At 37.7% G+C, this 18117-nt stretch overlaps 1 protein-coding gene across 1 annotated transcript in view; it reads left to right on the top strand.

Moving 5' to 3' along the window:
- The window catches only part of PDE10A (phosphodiesterase 10A), a 196638-nt gene extending 178800 nt beyond the window's left edge, over window positions 1–17838 (top strand). Inside the window, exons 20-22 of the mRNA XM_052784873.1 lie at window positions 2751–2831; window positions 7426–7514; window positions 13196–17838. Coding sequence (XP_052640833.1) covers window positions 2751–2831; window positions 7426–7514; window positions 13196–13313 — 288 coding nt within the window. The 3' untranslated portion in view covers window positions 13314–17838. The remainder of the gene's footprint in view (window positions 1–2750; window positions 2832–7425; window positions 7515–13195) is intronic.
- Window positions 17839–18117: the final 279 nt, after the last annotated feature.

Genomic DNA, 18117 nt, shown 5'->3' with positions numbered 1-18117 from the left:
TTTTTATAATATTTCTTCTTTGTGTAATCATTAACTAAAACAATAACTGCAGAAGAGGTTGCAGCAATTATGTGGTATGTCACACTGATCTTTTCTCACTGAACGAAGCCTAGTGTACCTAGTGTTTTCAGCTCAGATCTACCCTGATATCACTCAGCATGAAGCTTTCCCACAGTGCTACAACTCAAGCAAAATAATATGTTTGCTGATCAATTATATAGCATTACAAGCTTGTATAAGATTTGTCTGCTGTGATTTTTTTTTTTTTTGTGAGATATGAGGCACTAGGCAGTTAGTTGTTAAACCCTTTCTTGCAGTATTTAAGAGACTTACAAGCCTCTTATACTTGGAGTATGGCTATAATATGATCTTTCTGGCTTAAAATTTCAACTTTAACTTTCTGATCATGATCATAGCTATGAGGATAAAAGCAGTATTTTTCATAACAGTTTATCATATATGTGTTCGCACATACTGGACAAGAAAACGCTTGTGTTTCTGGTGCATGTGTTCCACCTAAATGTAGTACTTTTTTACAGTGAGGGTGGTCAACCAGTGGCACAGTTTGCCCAGAGAGGTTGTGGATTCTCCATCATTGGAGATATTCAAAACCTGACTGGGCACAGCCCTGAATCACCTGCTCTAGCTGATTCTGCTGGGGTAGGTGTGTGGGATGGATTGGATGATCCCAAGAGGTCCCTTCCAACCCAAATCATTCTGTGGTTCTGTGATACCTTTTTTCTTTCAGGGTGAAATACTGAACATAAATCTGAGCTTTGCTCAGTGTTGGCATAATCAGTCAGAGGCTGGACAGCTTCCTCAAAGCTCTGACTTCAACTTTTACTCAGGCACTTGATATTAATCGAAAAGCAGCTTAATCATATGATCATATAATCATATGATGCTAAATGGATTAGTGTTGAGGCTGTTATCATTGAGACTATGGTAGCCACAGACAGTCTTGGATCAATCAATTACAGTACTTCAAGCAAATGGGAAAAAATTAAATATTATTTACCGGTGGCACATAAAACCAAAATTTGCTTACAGTTCCTAAATAACAATCCACTGAATTTCTGTGCTTGGAGTTGTTTCAGGCATCTTTTTTTTCTCAGCTGAGGAAGGAGGCCTTTCCTTTTGTTTCTTTCAACAGTAAAATGTCTAACAGAGACTAGATTTGATGATTCTAGCCTCTCTAAGTACTTGGTGAAAGAAATATGTGATATGAGAGAATAGTACAGACACCAATTCAAAAATAGCTTCTTGACTGCATCTCTTGTTGGTTAATTGAGCAGGATCATAGTTAATAGGTGATGTTGAGGCCAAATATGCAAGACTTCCAGAAGCCCCCAACTTTTCTACACTCAAGGTAGTTGCAAGACAGTCAAACAGAAAGATGCTCTGCTCAGGCCAGAATCAATTTATTATATTGCAAACTTCTCTTTGAGTAAAGTTGCCAAAATCCTCCCTTGGAAGGGCACGTTGGCACTTGAAACGTGGCTTGATAAAATCTTAGGAGAAAGGTGTAATAAATTGTCTTCTGGAGATGCCTTCACTAACTGTAGCAGAAACATACAACATGGAATTAGGGTATGTCCCAAGCTTTCCAATAGCTAAACCTCTGTAGGCTGAATCTCACATTAAAGGACACAGATAAGCAAATATTGTACGAGCAGTTATCCTGCATAAACTTTCTCCCTAACTAAGGTGTATTGGGTTTGGCTGGGATGGAGTTAACTTTCCCCATAGCAGCCCTCATAGTGCTGGCATTGACTGTCGGACATGGGGGAAGCTTCTGGCATCTTCTCACAGAAGCCACCCCTGTAGCCCCCCTGCTACCAAAACCTCACCATGCAAACCCAATGCATAAGGTTAGCAGTTTGAAGATCACATTAACTTTGGAATCTCAGACATGAGCAGCAGCCAAAAGCAACCATTGCTGTGGCTGTAGTTGCCTTTATAACCTCAAGATTAAACATCCGTGGTGTTTTGACAATGCAGTTGAGAAAAACTTGGAAAATTTCAATTTGTTACAGAAAGTAGCCAGCTACTTACAGAATTTTAAGAATTGTGTTCAGGCCCAGTGTAGTGCTCAGAAGTGTGTTTTGGCTGCTCTGCTGGTAATGGGTGAAATACGAGGAGACAGTACATTACATATATCTGGTCTTCGTATATACTGCATCTTTCCCAGTATTCCCCTTAAGAATGTAGAGGGATAACATACTTAAAGAATAAAAGGCTGTTTGACAGGCAGCTTCTTGCTTCAAAGCAGCATGGTCAAAAAGACTGGATTGTTGACAAAGACGGCACATTGTAAATTCACCTGTTTTACTCAGCTTTTCGTTGGATGGGTGAGCTGTGTTCTACTGGTCATGTATTATAGTGCTTTAAACAGATAATGTTTTGAAAGATGAAACTACCTATGAATAGAACAGAGTAGGATGAACTGATTTCTTTGGTTTTATTCTTCCAGTTGCTTTTTATTATGGAGACACCCTTGGAAACAAGGAAAACGTGTGTACGTTGGCTCAAAAACTTCATTTTCAGGATCTGCTATTTACATTATCATTTAGGTGAATGTATAAAATGAGGCCATCCTTGGGCAGTTTTACAAGATTGCCTTAGACCAGTTCCGCACGTTATTTTAGATTCTGGATTTTTAGATTGACACACAATAGAACATGGAAATTACTTCAGATCTTGTAGTCTTGATTTTTGTTTTCCTAATCTCTCTCTCTGCTTTTTTCCAGGGTGATGAAATGAAGAAAACGGGTATTCAACCTATTCCAATGATGGACAGAGACAAGAAAGATGAAGTCCCTCAGGGTCAGGTATGAACATGGTATAAAACATGTATGGAAAAAACTTTTTATATATTAGTGAATGTTGCATTTGACATTAGGGTATGTGGGCTGCTGAATTCTATGTTCTGTATGCAAAACAGGGTTAATTTTTTTTAAGTAGCAGTGGAAAACTTGTTTTCAAATGTTTACTTAAGTGACAGTGTGCTCTTTGCTGTTGTCACCTGTTCCATTCTTTGTACTTGTAACTCTAGCTAAAACCACAATCACCTGTGGTTTTGAGAAGTGTCAATAACACTTTTTTAACTTAGGAGGTGGTTGCTTCAGCCCTTAGATAAAAGGTTTTGCTGTTTTATCCTGAATGCAAAATGAACTTCGTCATCTGTTCCTGGTTAGAATATTCAGGTTCAGATTTCAAAATATTTGTGATTTTAGACCAATACTTCTTCATTAGTTTTTTGGATAACTACAACCACTGCTTTTTGACATTCCTAAAAAAAAGAATAATGTGAATAGCTTCTTGAGGATAAGCAATAAAGGGTGTATTTCTAAGAGCCTCAGTCATCTGTTTTTCAAAGTCTTTAGATACTGATTTGCCTGTGCACAAATGTGCAGAAGTGACTGCTTTTTTATGCTTTCCCTAGGGAAGACTGGTATTTTGTAAACATAAATTTGAGGGGAAAAAAGGTGTTTGAACTAACTTTTTGGGGTAAATGAAAAAGGTAGCTTGTCCTTTGATTATCTAGGCAGAGAAAAATAAATTTAAATTGTCTATTGTCCATTCATATACATATATATGTATAAGGTTTTTTTTTATTTCAGTGGCACTTACAAAGCGTTTCATGAACTCTGAAATTAGCAATAATATTTAAAGTAAGTTAGAAATGACAAAGTATCACAAAATCACTGTAGATTAATTACTTGGTAAGCAAGACTATGGAAATTTTTATATTCTGACAATTTACTCCATATGCTCTATCATATTTCAGCATAAAAACTATTACCCTTATTATGGTAAGGAATTAGCAGTTAATTTACTAAATTTGTGTGTTTAGTATAAGCCTAAAAAGAGAAGAAGCATTTTTCTGCACTGGGTTTATTTTTACACACTATATTAGTTATCTTTGAACATCTTGAAAAGTACACAGTATTGTAGTAGTAGTCATCTTGGCATTCGTGAAAGAATTGTTAATGGGGTGAAAGCACAGATCTACAAAACAAGCTATTTTTTTTCTCTTTAAAAAAAACGCAGTAAGTATTTTTCCAGGTACTGTCTTCATCAGGTTCTTTTTTACTTTGTGCTCTGTTTCATGCTTCTTAAGAGTATAACAGTAAAATATTAAGGAAAATAGGACGTTAAAACCCAACTTCAGTAGTATAGTTGTAGCTGCTGTGTCTTACAACAATGTTACAGCAAAATGTGAGATGTAGGACATACATAATTCTGTGAAAGTAACCTTTCCTATATTTATGTAGAGACTGAAGAATTTAATAAAGCATAATCATCCATTTCCTTGGGCTCTAACAAAAAGCATTAACGAGTATTTTTATGTGGATTTTAATTAAAGCATTAATACCTTATTTAAATGACAATGATGTTTAGGCAATAAGGATTTGTATAAACATGTAATCTCTGAAAAAACCTTCTTCTGCCTCAAGTACTCATCTTCGATGAGAACAGCTCGTACTTCACTCTTCCTCTCACTTGGCTGGCTAGATCAGTTGGTCTCTGTTGTGCTTTACGCCCTTTGCAGCACAACTCATGTAAGGTCTCTCAATTGGATGTCTTCCTACTGTGGAGCCTGCACTGAGGATTTGTTCCTGACTCAGCAAGGATCCCATCACCCTCTTTTCTGCCCTTCCTTTTGGAACCCGTGAAGAAAATAGAAATGCCAAAACGATGCAGTGATCTAAAAGCCCTTTTAATAAGCAAGTCAAGCCAGCCTGAGTAATGAAGGGAGAGAGAAGGAACAGTTCACGTCCTTCAGCCATTCAAAGCTCATCCCAGAAATACAGTTTTCAAGTTGAAAATAAAAAGTTTACTCTTACACAGCAAGGATTGAAATGTTAAGGGTGATTTCTTACTTCAGTCAGAACATTAAAGATCCAGCTCTTAAAGCTAGCAGTGCATTTAGGATGCACGGTTGGAGAGACAGGAACAATTTATTTCAGAAACAAAAGATATTTTCTAGTTCCTCTTGCTTATAAATCTTTAGGATATACGTACACTGCCTTTCCTGCAGTGACTTCAATAGTTTGCTTGTACCTGAGTGAACTCTAGGCTTTCTGTCTAGCCACAGCAACATAAAAGTCAATCTGGAATAATTTATTCAGATAATCTAAACCTTTTACAAAAGGGATTTGTGTGAGTTTGCTCTGGTCAGAAATGGAAGCTCTCACAAAGGAATGTTTTTAATTAGCTTGGCTTTATTCAAAACCTAAATCCATCGAGCCTTTTAGGGTTTTTCCTCCTTGATTGAAGTGCATTTTAACTTAAAAGCTGTCAGGACCTTAAAGGACACATTTTATTCTAAATACTGGGGTTCCAAAGATAAGGTTGTTTGGAATATATTGCAGATGAACTTAGTTCGGTTGAAATCTTTTATGTTTTGCAATGGCAACACACTTCTCATTGAGCCAGGTGGTCTACAGTATGACTGTACCTAGGGTCCCATTTTAATTTTTGATAGCTATGGAGTAATCTGCTATTTTCTAGTGAAATAAAATAGTCCCCCTTCAAAACAAACAAACAAGAAAAAAAAAAGCCACAAGATAAAACACAAACAAACAAGAAAAAAAAAAAGCCACAAGAAAAAACACATAGGAAGAAAACAACGCACTATGTAAAATAGCAAACTTTTTGTTGATGAGCTGACATCACAGCTGTGTGCAGTCTTGCCTTCTCACCAGCTGCAGTTTCCTTCTATTCGTTACATCATGATTACTTCAGCTCAGACTGTAGGGTTCTCAGGTCAGAAAATGTATCTTATTTTTTTTAAAGTACAGAATAGTCTTGGTTACATAGCAGTATGGGAGGAATCTCTGTATTGATGGAGGTGAGGACAAGAGTTGCCCTTCATTTTCTGAATAAGGGCCAATGTTTAGCCTGTTAAAAAGAGACTCATTATCAAATGCTTTGGTCACAGTACAATACGTGGTATTTCACTAAAAGGCATTTAAAAACTCTGCCCAAAGAAAGGGATCATAGTGCACTACTGTAACTATCATGAGAGTCTGGGAGAAATGAGTGGTGTTACAATGGATCTGAATTTAACCTGTCATCCTTGCTAATATATAAGAAGCATTTTCTAAAAATTCCCTTGTGTCATGACAATTCAGCTGTGACATGGTAGCTGTCATAGGCCCCTAAGCCTGTATGAATCAGATATCATTAAAAAGGTGCTCATTTGACGTTCTCTAAATAGGTTTATATGATAATGGTAAAAATAGATCACTCAACCGCATACATGAAAAGAAATTGCAAACCAGTTATTGATCACAGCGCACACTTTTTAGAAACTTTCCAAAGGTGCAAAGTGTCATGGTTTAACCCCAGCCAGCAACTAAACACCACGCAGCCGCTCACTCACTCCCCCCCACCCAGTGGGATGGGGGAGAAAATCAGGAAAAGAAGCAAAACCCGTGGGTTGAGATAAGAACGGTTTAATAGAACAGAAAAAGAAGAAACTAATAATGATAATGATAACACTAATAACATGACAACAGAAATAATGAAAGGATTGGAATGTACAAATGATGCGCAGTGCAATTGCTCACCACCCGCCGACCGACACCCCGCCAGTCCCCGAGCGGCGAATCCCTGCCCCCACTTCCCCGTTCCTAAACTGGATGGGATGTCACATGGTATGGAATACACCGTTGGCCAGTTTGGGTCAGGTGCCCTGGCTGTGTCCTGTGCCAACTTCTTGTGCCCCTCCAGCTTTCTCACTGGCTGGGCATGAGAAGCTGAAAAATCCTTGACATTAGTCTAAACACTACTGAGCAACAACTGAAAACATCAGTGTGTTATCAACATTCTTCACATACTGAACTCAAAACACAGCACTGTACCAGCTACTAGGAAGACAGTTAACTCTATCCCAGCTGAAACCAGGACACAAAGCCCCTAGCATCTCAAGTAAATTGAGCTATGCAATACATACCCTGGAGGACATCAGAATAATCCAGAATCTGACTGTATTTTGGCAATCCTGCACCACTTTCCTGTTTTAAAAAAAGAATTTCATCACAAGAATAATGTTTGCAGAAATGGTTCAGTCATCTGCACCTACTTCCTGCCACTACTGACACCAAGAAGCCAGACAGATCCTGAGCAAATCAATTGAATCAATTGCATAATAAAAGGTCCTGTAGAAAATCCTATCTGAAGCAGCCATAGCAGTCATAAAAGAGAGGCATGTAAGCAAATTGTAATTGCCAGAGACTTCCCTACTAGTGCTTCATTTTAAAGTATTTGCATATTAAGAGGAGATGCAGAAGTATGAAGTACTTACGTAGGTAGTAATAAAGTAAGTAGTCAACAGCTTTGAGCTAGTTGGCTGTTAACTTTCAGTGTTGTAGTTTGGCAACATTTAACTTTTTTTTTCATTGTTGTTTTTCATAGATTGGGTTCTACAACGCTGTAGCCATCCCATGTTACACCACGCTTGCACAGATCTTTCCTCCAACTGGGCCGCTACTCCGAGCATGCAGGTGAGTAAATGTGCAAGTTTTTGCATAGCGTGTAGCTTGGTTAAAGAAAAAGCAAACACGCTTTGCAAGTTTGTCTGGAAATACAGACTTTTAATTTTAGAATTTGCATGCAGATAAACAGGGATACACATCTCACATTAATCTATGCGGAAACCCAGAGGCAATAACTACTGGCTGGGACTATCCAATGCAGATCTACAGACACAGCTGATTAAAATGTGTTTGATGCCAAAAACATTTAGAAACAGGTTCAGTGCTTATGTATTCCTATCTATGCTGGTTCAGTGCAATTTCCCTCTGTGTCCTTTTTACTTCAACACAGTTCTCACAACTGAGATTGGCTAGAATTCTGTTTCATTAAGAAAATGTGGTTTTATTTCATGTCACAACATTTTTATTAAAAAGCAGGAAAAGAAAGAGCCCTGGAATATTCAGTCATTAGGAGCATAAGGGTAGTACCGCTGGAATGTGGGAGAGGCAAATGTAACTTTGTCCTGTCAATCAGTTGGAATGTAGCTTGGGATCTTCTGGAGGAGAGGCAAGGGTCCTTAACCAATTGGCTGCTTCTACCCTGGAATGATGGTGGATCTCTTTGTAGGTAGTTCTGTCCAATAATTATATCCTGGACCTTAGCAATCTTTCCTAACAAAACTTCTGTTGAAACCAGTATATGCTTCATGAAAATGTTCCAGTTTCAGGTTAATCAGTGTTCTCTCTAAAGAAAAACAGTTGGTTCATAAAATGCCAGCAATCTTTAGTTACATCCACGGAAGAGAAGCATGTTTTTCTATGCTTTTACTAGCACCTCTCTCATAATCTTTTGCGTTTTTTTCTCTTGTGGTCCTTAAATTCTAGCTTGCATTGAACTTTTTCTTTGTCCTGTATGGCAGACCTACCTACTCTGTCATTTTCCTGATCTTGTGGACTAAATGCTTTGTGTGAAGTGACAGAAGGGTGCCCGCTATATACAAAATGCAGTGAAATTTAACGTAGTGGTTTGCAAAATAATGATGTCATTCGTACCCAAACGCTATTTTGTGTAGCTAGGAGAAGAATATGTAGGTCTGCACCAGTGGGACAGAGGACTATCTTAACAAAAAACAGTGAGTATCTAGGACCCATCATTAATAGTCAGCTTCCTCTAAGGTCCTGCCGCTGGGCATGGCTGTGCAACCCTTAGATGGATATGGAGGGAATATTAAGTAGGATTAGAGTCTATACCTCTGTAGTTATTACATTAATGGGGCTACAGCTGGAATCCTGTTTAGTGTCTGTGCTTTAAGAAAAGTAGATAAAGACACTAGCAAATAAGAGAAGATTAGGAAAGAGCTTAAAGAATGTTTTGACATCTTAGTAGTGAGAGACTAAAAAATCTGACATAATGTATTTAGTTTACCCAAGAGAATGCTTTATCAAAATCTGTAACTGTCTCCATAGTATGTTTTCTGATTAGACAAAGCTCATTAATTTAGCGGGTAAAGACTACTTGAAGCCCAAAGGTTCAAACAAGGAATATGGTGGATGTCTCTTTTTTAGCATTTGGAATAATGCCAGTTGAAGATCTTAAACCAAGGCTAGGTATACTTTTTAAAAGAGAGAGGTAGAAGGGATACAGGTCTGAGGCACAGTTACTGTGATGCAATTGCCAAGGCCTGTCTTTTCCAGGCAGTCAGGCTAGGTGATCCTTATAGTAGTGTCTTTTGTCCTTAGAAGCTATGAAAGTAACAATGTCTGGTAAATAGCAGGCAGTAATTTGTTATCCTAAATTGACTAATCTGGAAGTATTCATAAGTGTGGATTTTAGTGGTTCCATCAGTTACAATATACCATTAAACTCTTCTCTAGTTTCAAAATGCCATGGAGTGTATTACTACCATAATGGTATGAAAGTCCAAATTCTGTTTTGGAATTCGAAGTTACAGCATGGGGTAGGAATGTGTACTCCCTGAGCCGTGTTGACCTAATATATATGTGTTGATAGTTTGATTATAGATAACTGAATAATGTGTACCCTGACAAATAAAGAAGAGTTGCTTTCAGTGTGAAATCAGAGAACACAAAGTAAACTACAGAACTGCTTGTAATCCTTTCAGTCTTAACAAGGTCATGAATCATCCAACTGCTTTACTGAGAGGTAGTCTGAGATCTTGGAAGTTTTCTAACTTCTTTCTCTTTGTAATCCCTGCTTGAAGGCATGTTGCTTCAGCTGTATTGATGGCTGCAAGCTAAATGGTCGGTTATTTGATCCATGTAACTGGAACACAGATTGTGCTTTGCAGAACCATGTTTGCAGACAGGAAGAGTTTTATACTGTTTACATGGACTAAACAGCATCAACTATAATACCCACCATTAGAAAGGCAGTAATGCTTATCATGAGTGTTTCCAGTTACTTGTTTGTACTCAAGCTAACAAATATTGTCAAACTGCTTTATATATGTGAAAATTTTTATTTCTTTTGTATTACGTGTCAACATCTGGGTGTACTCTTATTCCCCAAAGCAGTATCTATATGCTTTTAACATGAAAATGTCTTGCAGAGTCTGTATGATTAATAAAGTAACCTCAGCGCTGGATGTTGGGAAAGTTCTGTTACTAGCACAATCAAATGGGAGGTCTTAAAAATGGGTTTGTATTTACTGTAGAACCATTTGCATAAGCCTGCCAGTACCTGTGGTAGGAAGTTAGCATTGTTATTCCACTTAATGGGAACTGAGGCTTAGGGAGGCTAGGTTGAATGCTTAAGACCGCACAGCATCTTTTTCAGGAACAGGGTTCTGGGAAGACCCGTGTCTTTTGATTTCCAGCCACATGGATATCCAAATGAGGCTTATTTGCAAAAGTGGCTTGTAATGCTTGATGGTCTACCTTTTGGTACTCAGCTGCAGAGATTTAAAGGTGAATTGTAGAGTATCAAGCACCCACATACATATGAAAGGTTCTCCATGATTCTGAAGATCAAGCATGAACATCTTTTCAGGAGTGGGTTTCTCTGCGGAAGGTGTGATGTCTGAAGTAAAAGCAATCACACTCCTGGCAGAGATTACATGAACCTTTTCTATTCTAGAGATTAAGTTTGTTGTTTGGAATTCCAATTATAGTTGTAATACTGATACTTCTGAAAGCTACACTGACACAGTCTCCAGACTGGGCACAGCTCTGTACAGACACAGCTCCCCACCTTGCTCTTGTGCATTCCTTAGTTTAGATTGCACTGATGCAGAACTGGGGCACAGATGTGTGGATGGGGTTTAAGCTCTCTGTAAGACTAAAGAGCTTCCTGAAAATCCACACCCTGGCATAAAGTTTTCTGAGGAGCAGTTTAATAGTTTTAGCTTAGCCTTGAAATTACCCTCTGCTGTCTGTTTGAGGAGGAAGTGTTGAGAGTTCAGACTTGGAGATGCAGAGTAGGAGATCAAGAACACAGATCTAACTTCAACTCCCCAATTATTAAAATGTTATGTGTACTAAACATACTAAAATGTATGTTATTGCAGGGTTTAGGTTACTCCAGAGTGTTTCAAATAGCTGACATTGCACTACACTTTTTTTTTCCCCTTTATTTTTGACGGGTGACTGTTATTGAGTGTGATGAGAGGAATACAGCCTCATCCCTGTTTGGTATTGCCTCAGCTGCTGGCTGAACCTATTTCGATATCACCCGTTTACCAGCAGTGCTCGTTCTTGAAACTCAGTGTTTAAGCTGCTGCGTCCTTGAGTTGTTTAGAACACAGACACCAGCTGCAAATAATAGCAGCAGAAGCAGCCAAGGCAGGATGTCAGCATAAAGGTTTTTGTTTTGAGAGCCTCTGGGCATTTACTCCAGACACTTAGGAGCCAGGGCTTCATTGGGAGCACAAAGGAAAATGAATTGTATTATCTACATCTTTTTTAAAAAAAAAAAAGTATCAGTCACTGATTTCCCTGAGGTAAGGTAGCAGCTAAGGATCTAGAAGATTTTCTTGTCCAGTAATTTATTCCACATTTTTAAATACTCTCTTGTCATTCTGTGCAGATCAAAACTACCAGCCACCTGTGTTACAGTGTTCAGAATAAGTCCCATGTGTGTTTTGTAGCCCATGTACTCAGTAGGCCTACCAAAGTGGCAAATCTATGATAGTATATTTATTTTGAGGATGAGGTGAAGTGATAAATTTTTTTCCTTTATTCCAGACCCAATAATTTTAAACAATTTTCCATGTGCTTTCAGGTCTCTTAATTCTTGCTGAAATTGATATAATTTTAAAATATTTTGGCTGCAATTCTCTTCATTACTTTCCCAGTTTCAGGAGAGGGACCTAGAAATAGTGACGGTTCAGTTGTTCTGATCCTTAGTGCCCGATTGTATAAGCTGAGATTCAGCGCCATATTTGTGCTGGCTTCATGACTTCCAGTTGGCCTGGAGCACTGGTAGAACAGGTTTCCATCTGCTGCAGAAAATGCTGGAGGTGTTCCCCTAAAGGGCACCAGCTTTCTTCGGTAGACTCCATCAGATCCTGCCTTTCCTCATCCCCAGAAAATGCAACATTTTCTTTTCTTACCTGTTCTCTGTCTTTCCAGCTCATTATTTGCTGTTTTATCAACTGTTTTGGCAAAGCTGTGACATAAAAATCAGAAGAGCTCTGCCACATAAATGCCGATGTAATAAGATAATATGACACACAGCATGTAGGACCTTAGTACTTTCACCATCCTGTTTGTTTACTGAAGACTTCTAAGAACTGTTGTTTTAGTAACTAGGTATCTGATGGTATGGAATTGAAACAGTTGAGCTCACTCTTTCTGTATTTGAAAACTGAATGCTAGATTTAGCCATAGGTTGCAAGTATGGTCCACTGTTGGATATCATCAATGTAGACTTCCAAGTCACCGGAGTGGTACTAGTGTACAGCGAGTAAGATTATGGGTCTGTATGGGTCTGAGCTTCAGATCTGTAGAACATTACCGCCTTAATTTTTCATCGTGTTACGGCTTGTGAACCAAAATTTGGACTTGGGGGTTAGCCAGGCCGTGAGATGCTAAAAAAAATTTCTGTCTCGAGGAAGGGGTACTCTTTAAATTTAGTAGATTGACAGTATGATCACCACATTAGTAATTGAAAGGTGATACTATGATGTTGGCATGTGACGTTTTATACACTATCGGGCAGCCCACGTGTGGGAGTTTCAGAAAGCTTAATGCGCTTCTGTGGTTTCCAGTGAAGCAAGTTTCCTGGCAAGAGTCCTGATCTCGGTGGTGGTTTTGAAAAGGGCCAAAGTATGCTGTGGTAAAATCCCTGAAGTCCGAAGGGAGGAAGGCCACTTGTCTCCAGATTGCTGTTTCAGAGTCTCTGCAGACATGTCTCTCTTGGGTCACAGCTGGGTTTTCTCTGCAGCCATGAGGGCTAGAAATTTGTAATGGAGGCAGGTACTAGCCTCTAGCTCCAGGGCTTGTTCTGGGGAAGGTATGCTGTGGGCTTATATACAGTCAACATGTATACGAGCCACACAGAATTACAAAATGGGATAACTGAAGGTGAAGGATGAAACAATGTAAAGATGATAAAAGCTTGATTACATACAGGTACTTGCATGCAGCATAAAGCTACATCTCAAAGTATAGTAGAGCAGACAGTATTGTTAGGAAGAAGTCCTAGTAAACTTATGAACAGTGCTTTACCTCTGACTTTTTTGTACCTCCAGGGACAATCTCAACCAATGGGAGAAAGTAACAAGAGGTGAGGAAGCCTCTATATGGATTCCCTCGCAGTCCCTTGCTCCTGGGACCTCAGATTCACTTCCTGTGAAGATCGATGACTGAACAGCAGCAACAGATTGCTTTAACCTGAAAAGCATCCCTTCTTGTTTTGGGAGTTGTTTTTTGTTTTGTTTCATTTTTATTTGGGGGGAGGGGGGAAGGAAAAAGAAAAGCTACAAAATGCTAACTAAGAAGCCAATCTGCCTAGGAAGGTAACACCCACGGAGTTACCTCAGCTAAATGACTCTGGCAGCCAACCTCCTGACCTACACCAGTGACACGACGTGAACAGAGGGAAAGCGACAACCCAGATGTTTTGGAGTCAGCTATGAAAAGAGAACTTACGACTTGTGAATATAAAAGACTTATCTCATGGGCTACATTGCTGAGGCCTTAATTTAAAACTGACGGGGCGGGTGGGGGAAAATCTTAGGGGGTACTTCTAAATTGTATGTTTCTAGTAAGGGTTTCAATGGTACTTTTATTATACCGTACTGTGGCTGGCTTTAACACCAGTGTCACTTGGGAGTTCTTGGCTATAAATAGAACAATATACCCATTGCTATTGTGAATGTTTATGTGTGATCTACTTGTAATCAGTTTGAACTCCAGCAGAATCCTTGGAGACTATAATTCATGCTTAGGTTACAGTGAATTCTCTTGCTGCAAACTAAAGGAAAACAAACATGCAGGTTAAAGTTTTAAAGTACTTCATTAAGCATCATGACGCAAATTGTCTGTCACTCACAAGGCAAGGCAAACATTGAAAGAACTAGTGACGGTGCTTTGTTCTTCAGAATGATTTATAAACCTAGACAACTCCTCCCTCAAAAAACTGGAAGTACTGGATACTTATCTCCAATATGAAAGAGAGTTTCAGGTTGGAGTTTTTGTATCCATAGTGACAGAAGTGTCAGATTAAAATTTAAAGGTGACAGCAAAGATTTCCTTGCCTAGGTCACAATTAAGTAAAGTCATCATTTTTATTTCTACCTGCTGAGTTGTATTTTAAAAAGTATTAGAGACATACCTGAAGTATGCTATCTGCTGGGAGCAAAAGCCTTGTCAGAAAAATCAGGTCTGATAAGAGGGATTGTGGTACCATCACAATAAATCAAAAATGGTTTTGTATTGACTAGCTTTTGTGTTGCACAGTAACACTGCATGTCTTCTACTGCTCTTTTCCCCCATCCCAAGATGAGTGAAATTAGGAAACTTCTCCATGTGTCTGCTTTTTTTTCCCCCTAGTTCAGCAAAATTTCCAGGCTTAGAACCGCCTGTCTTAGTGAAAGAATAGCTGACTGAAGAAAAGTACTCTAAAATAGTGCGTTTACAGTTCTGTGCTGACTTAGGCTTCAGCCTTACAAACTTATGCACAGACTTTAAGACCTTACATTTAATGCCACTCTTTTAAATTTAGTGCAATTGTACAGAGTATGTTTCAACAACACTTAATTTGCCTTCATCTTTCTCTTAAAAATAATGAGGAAAAAATCTTCATATTGATCCACGCAGTAGGTGAAAACACAGTCTTTGCGTACCTTTCACATACAGCCTATGTTGCATTATATGCTTTTTCACAGATAATACGCTCTTGTAGTGGTTCCATGATAACACAGCCATTTGTGTAACGGCAACAAATAATAGTAGGGACTTAAAGACAGAACACAGGTTCTCTTTTTCAATGTCTGTTGAGCTGTATTGCTCTAATAAGCATGCCATCTTAGGGGTTTCATGTAAATGACTCGGACTCTTGAGTTCTGCCTTCTGTTATGGTCGAGCACATACCAGTATCTGTACATGTGTACAGTGTGTGATACGTAATCGCATAATGTATAAATGCACCTAAGCCTTTGCAGTACATAGATATCCCAGAGGTTGAGAATTCAATATGAAGTTATGTTATTTGTATGATACAGGTTACCCAGCAGCAGCCGCATAATTTTTTTCAGTTTGCTTTACCAATTCTAAGTGCAGAAATTCATTGTTAACCACAGCAAACTATTTTGGAACAAAAGAAAATGACAGGAAACAATGACACCAAAGTAGAATGAATAGTATCTTATGCTGTGTTCTCTGCTTTACTCCTTAGCAGTTCTAACTAAATCACGCAGATGCAACCTTTCATCCGCTAAGTACTTGAGACACAATCCATGGTTCCTAATTTACATGGAAATTATCAAAAATATCTATGGTGACTACAAAAATACTCCCTGAAATTCAGATACCCCAACAACTGGATGGAGTGTTTTTCCTTCATGAGTTAAGTATAATTGCTGGTATTCTGCTGCTTTGAATGCTGATCTTACAAGCATTGCAAAAATATTCCTTATCACACTGTGTCTGTGTGTATGGAAAGCTTTTAATTCACCTTTTACTCATTGACAGTAAAGATAACTTCACCAGTTCTGTTGCTTACCATTCAAAATATTTGGGAGTATCACACAATATTTTATGTTTTGAAGTTTATAAGTACTGATACAGAACATGTTTCCCTAGCAAATTTGTCAGATTGGCAGTAAATTGTACTATTAATGTATCAAGTCAATCAGGTATTGTTTCTGATATAGCACTATCCAAACCACATAAAATACGTTTGCCATAGTATCACGTCCATTAGAATTAAAAACGTTGGCTCCAGTTGTTGTGGTTTGGTTTGTTTTCCTGGTGTGTAAAAGGAGAAAGGTCGTGACAAAATGTTACTCTTTGTTAGCACCTAGACCAACAAAAATAGCCGCAAGGGGCTGTATTTTCTAAGCAAATTTAGTCTGTCTTAGCATTTACAGAGTACAGATTCAGATGCGTAAATTTTTTGTAGAAACAAACTTACACCCGCACTTCCAAAGTCAAACCCACCAAAACCTAAAACTTCGAAGCCACATTTGAATTTCATGGCTCAAGTATGTTGAGATTTAATTGTTCAAAACTCTGGACTTGAACTCACAAATAGAGTAAGACATCTAGATCTGTAAGACATCTGGCTCGTTAAGCTAAACTGCCAAAAGCCGTTCTTGCTTGCATTTTTATCCTGCTAAAACTGATCTTGCCCAAGATCAATAAGAATGTATAAAAAACCTAACATCTCTTCTTTCCTGGAAGTGTTAGACTTTATACTCCTAGAACTGCATTATTTTTGTTAATCCAATTGCTTTTCCCCTCTAAGCCTGGTAATGGTAAAAGGACTGTTTGAAGCCATACCTGAGCATTTCTAATGTGTTACGAAATGGTGCCTGAAAGGTATGCACTAAGTGAGAAAAATAGTTGACATAGCATGATACTCATCTGAGATGCTGCATATTTTATTACAGCACTGACAGAAACTCCATTGTTATAATTAATCTATGAATTTTGTATGCGAGTGCAACATTCTGCTGTAATGGTTTAACTCACAGCAGTATTATTTTTTTTTATAACTGACCATTAGAGAAATGCAATGGGATTTTGTAGTTGGAGTATATGATAAAACGTATTTACATTGGAGGGGTCGTGCGGTGTGGTATTCATCTTTTCATGTGGCACAGACTTCTTTCATGTGTTTAAAATTAGAACAGTATGATCAGTTTGCTGTGACTGCCTTTAGAGCATTCTAAATTAAAATTAAAATTTAAGTTAAAAGTTAAAATTGTAGGGATAGCAAATAGCGCTATTATTGTTAAAAAATAGAGATTGTTAGATGCTCAAAACAATTATGACCCTCTTGAAATAATGCATTTGCCTCAAACACTGTGATATAGGAACAGTTCTGGGAAGTGGAACAATTAATTTGTTCATTCTAAACACAGAAAAGGCTTTCTGCACACTACTACAAGGAAGTTCATGTTCAAACTTTAGCTTATATATCCCAATTTAGCAAAGGCACATCATAACTCTTGTTTTGCTTTCTGACCAAAAACTGTGCTCGATTGTAATACGGGTGTATACTCTGTCAAAAAACCTAAAATAACAGACTGCTTTCTAGGGTAGATCAAACTGATTTGTAGAGTAGATTCATATATATTCAAAATTCAGGTTGGGCTGTTATGTGAAGAAGAACGAACTTCAAGGTAACAACATTCAACTTTACTACATTTAGTGAGCTGAAAAATTTGTTTTATATATATATATATTTACACACACATATATATATATATATGATACATATAAACTATCTTTGTAAAAAAATATGCAAGTGCAATAATTTAAAGAGGTCTTAACTTTGCATTTATAAATTATAAATACTGTACATGGTGTGTAATTTTTTTCATGTATTCATTTGCAGTCTTTGTATTTAAAAAACAAACCTAAACCTTTACTATTACGTTTGTACAATAGAACAGTAAGCATTTATTATGATATAGTTCAGTTGTAAATAAATTCACAAACCAAACAGCCAGTACATTATGCATATATGGGTGTCCTATTGTGAAACCTGGTTTTGCTTTTACTGCTGGCTTTAGCACAGCAAGACTACTTCTGTGGATATGTAATTATACATATAAATATATGTATGATACATAAAATATATTTAGAAATGTTCATAATTTTAATGGATATATCTATACATATACTTTGGTGTGAATATTACTGAATACAGAGTTTTTTAATATTATTTTTCATGTTTATTTTTGCTATTATTGGGAGTGGAAGTGAGGGATGGGAAGTGTGTGTGTGTATATGTATGTTTATACCACAAGTAAACCACAGGAGAAAGGGATTCAAAACGTAACGGAGTCCTTTAAAAAGGTAGTGCCTGTTTTTCCCTGTAATTGCAGTTTACTGCTTATGGTGTGTTTTCCCAATGTAAGTTCATTCTTTTTTTACAAAAAAAACGATTTTTTTTTTTCTTTTTTTATCACCTATTTCAAGTTCACACTGTCACAAACTGCAA

The sequence above is a fragment of the Harpia harpyja genome, chromosome 4, assembly GCF_026419915.1.
Source record: "Harpia harpyja isolate bHarHar1 chromosome 4, bHarHar1 primary haplotype, whole genome shotgun sequence".
Lineage (NCBI taxonomy): Eukaryota > Metazoa > Chordata > Aves > Accipitriformes > Accipitridae > Harpia > Harpia harpyja.
This window is presented reverse-complemented; position numbering and strand designations above follow the sequence as displayed.